Source organism: Pygoscelis adeliae, unplaced genomic scaffold, assembly GCF_000699105.1.
Source record: "Pygoscelis adeliae isolate BGI_AS28 unplaced genomic scaffold, ASM69910v1 Scaffold215, whole genome shotgun sequence".
NCBI lineage: Eukaryota > Metazoa > Chordata > Aves > Sphenisciformes > Spheniscidae > Pygoscelis > Pygoscelis adeliae.
In genome coordinates, this window is record NW_008824770.1 from 172418 (window position 1) to 173871 (window position 1454).

Below are 1454 nucleotides of genomic sequence, written 5' to 3' on the forward strand. Positions count from 1 at the left end.
AGGGGGAGGGAGGGAGGAAGGTTTCTGGATTGTTTTGTTCCCCTCCTCCGGTTTTCTTTTTTTTTTTTTCCCCCTCTCTCCTCCGGCAGCTGAAACAGGTTAATCTGTTTTTATTCGTATTTTTGGAAGGGGGAAAAAAGTGAAAGTGCCTAAGTGAACTCGAATCAAAAGCTAACACGTCAGATCAGACCAAAGGAAGAGAAAGGCAAGTGGGGAGGGAAAAAAAAAAAAGAAGAAAAGAAATAAAATAAAGTGATCGATAAAAATCAGTTTTGTAATCAAACCCAGAAATGGCTCCGAACTGGGCTCCAGCCTCCTCCCTCCCAACTCTTGCTCTGCACATTACACGGAAGTGCACAAAGTAGCCCAAGACAGGAGAATTTTCCATATTCCTAAAACATGTCGACCAACTCAAAATGGACGCCTCATTTTTTTTTTTTTTTTACGTTTTAACTACTACTTATCTTTTTACTACTAGTACTAAAATCATTCTTCCCCCCAGCAAGATATCCGAGAATCCGACCTCATTTTGAAAACATGCATTTTCTTACTTTACGCTTAGGAAAATGGATGTTATATTCTCTGCTGTCGGTATTTTTCAGCTAACGCAGACACTTTTCGGATGTTTAGAAAGTGCATTGTAAAAAACAAGAAGAAAAACCAAACACAACTGAATCGATCTGTTCCTTACTTGTTTCTCATTAAGAGCTGCTATTCTTGATTGCCTTTCATGGATTTGTTTCTTAAGATCCCCGTTCTGCAAAAACGGCAATAAGATGCATATTAAAGGCAAAGTGTAAACTAACCCCTGTAATGAATAAACTTGCGATCTAGAAATTGTTCAAAGGCAAAACCGTTCCACCAAAGCCGTACGAAAGCATGCACACACAAAACACCCTCCTTAGTAAGAAAGCTCAGTGCAGACTACAAAATGAGATCTCTTACTGATAAAGTTTCTCATCCTGCTGTCCCAGCACAACTGCGCTTATTACAGCGGGGATAAAATACTGAAGAAGAGGAAAAAAAAAGATCTGCATTTACCTGTGGATCTTGCTTCATCTGTGCAACTAGTTTCTACAAAAAAAAAAAAAAAAATCACCCCCCAAAAAGGAGGAATTAGAAACTGTTTCAAGTTTAATGGATTTTTTTAAATGTATGTATGTGTGTGGACGGGGGAGGGAGGGGGGTAAGGAACAAAGAGGCAAGTAAACACTGCGAGTCAGTTTCAAGCAAAGCTCATAAATATTCAAGTCTCGTCCTAATCTCTCCAACACACACACACACACACACACTCGCGCGCACACACTCACTCACACTCACGCACACGCATACACACACACACACACACACTCAGGCAAGCGCTCACACTCTTAAACTGTAACTTTGTGATGGTGAGAGACTTCATAACACATTACTAGTCTCATGAGCCATTGAGTCCTGAGGATTGGTAAATG

At 40.2% G+C, this 1454-nt stretch overlaps 1 protein-coding gene across 1 annotated transcript in view; it reads right to left on the reverse strand.

Annotated features, from left to right (window-relative positions):
* PHF21B (PHD finger protein 21B) overlaps positions 1–1059 on the reverse strand; it is a 164533-nt gene extending 163474 nt beyond the window's left edge. The window contains exons 1-2 of the mRNA XM_009323632.1: positions 1042–1059; positions 692–757 (exon numbers count right to left, since the gene is read on the reverse strand). Coding sequence (XP_009321907.1) covers positions 692–757; positions 1042–1059 — 84 coding nt within the window. The remainder of the gene's footprint in view (positions 1–691; positions 758–1041) is intronic.
* Positions 1060–1454: the final 395 nt, after the last annotated feature.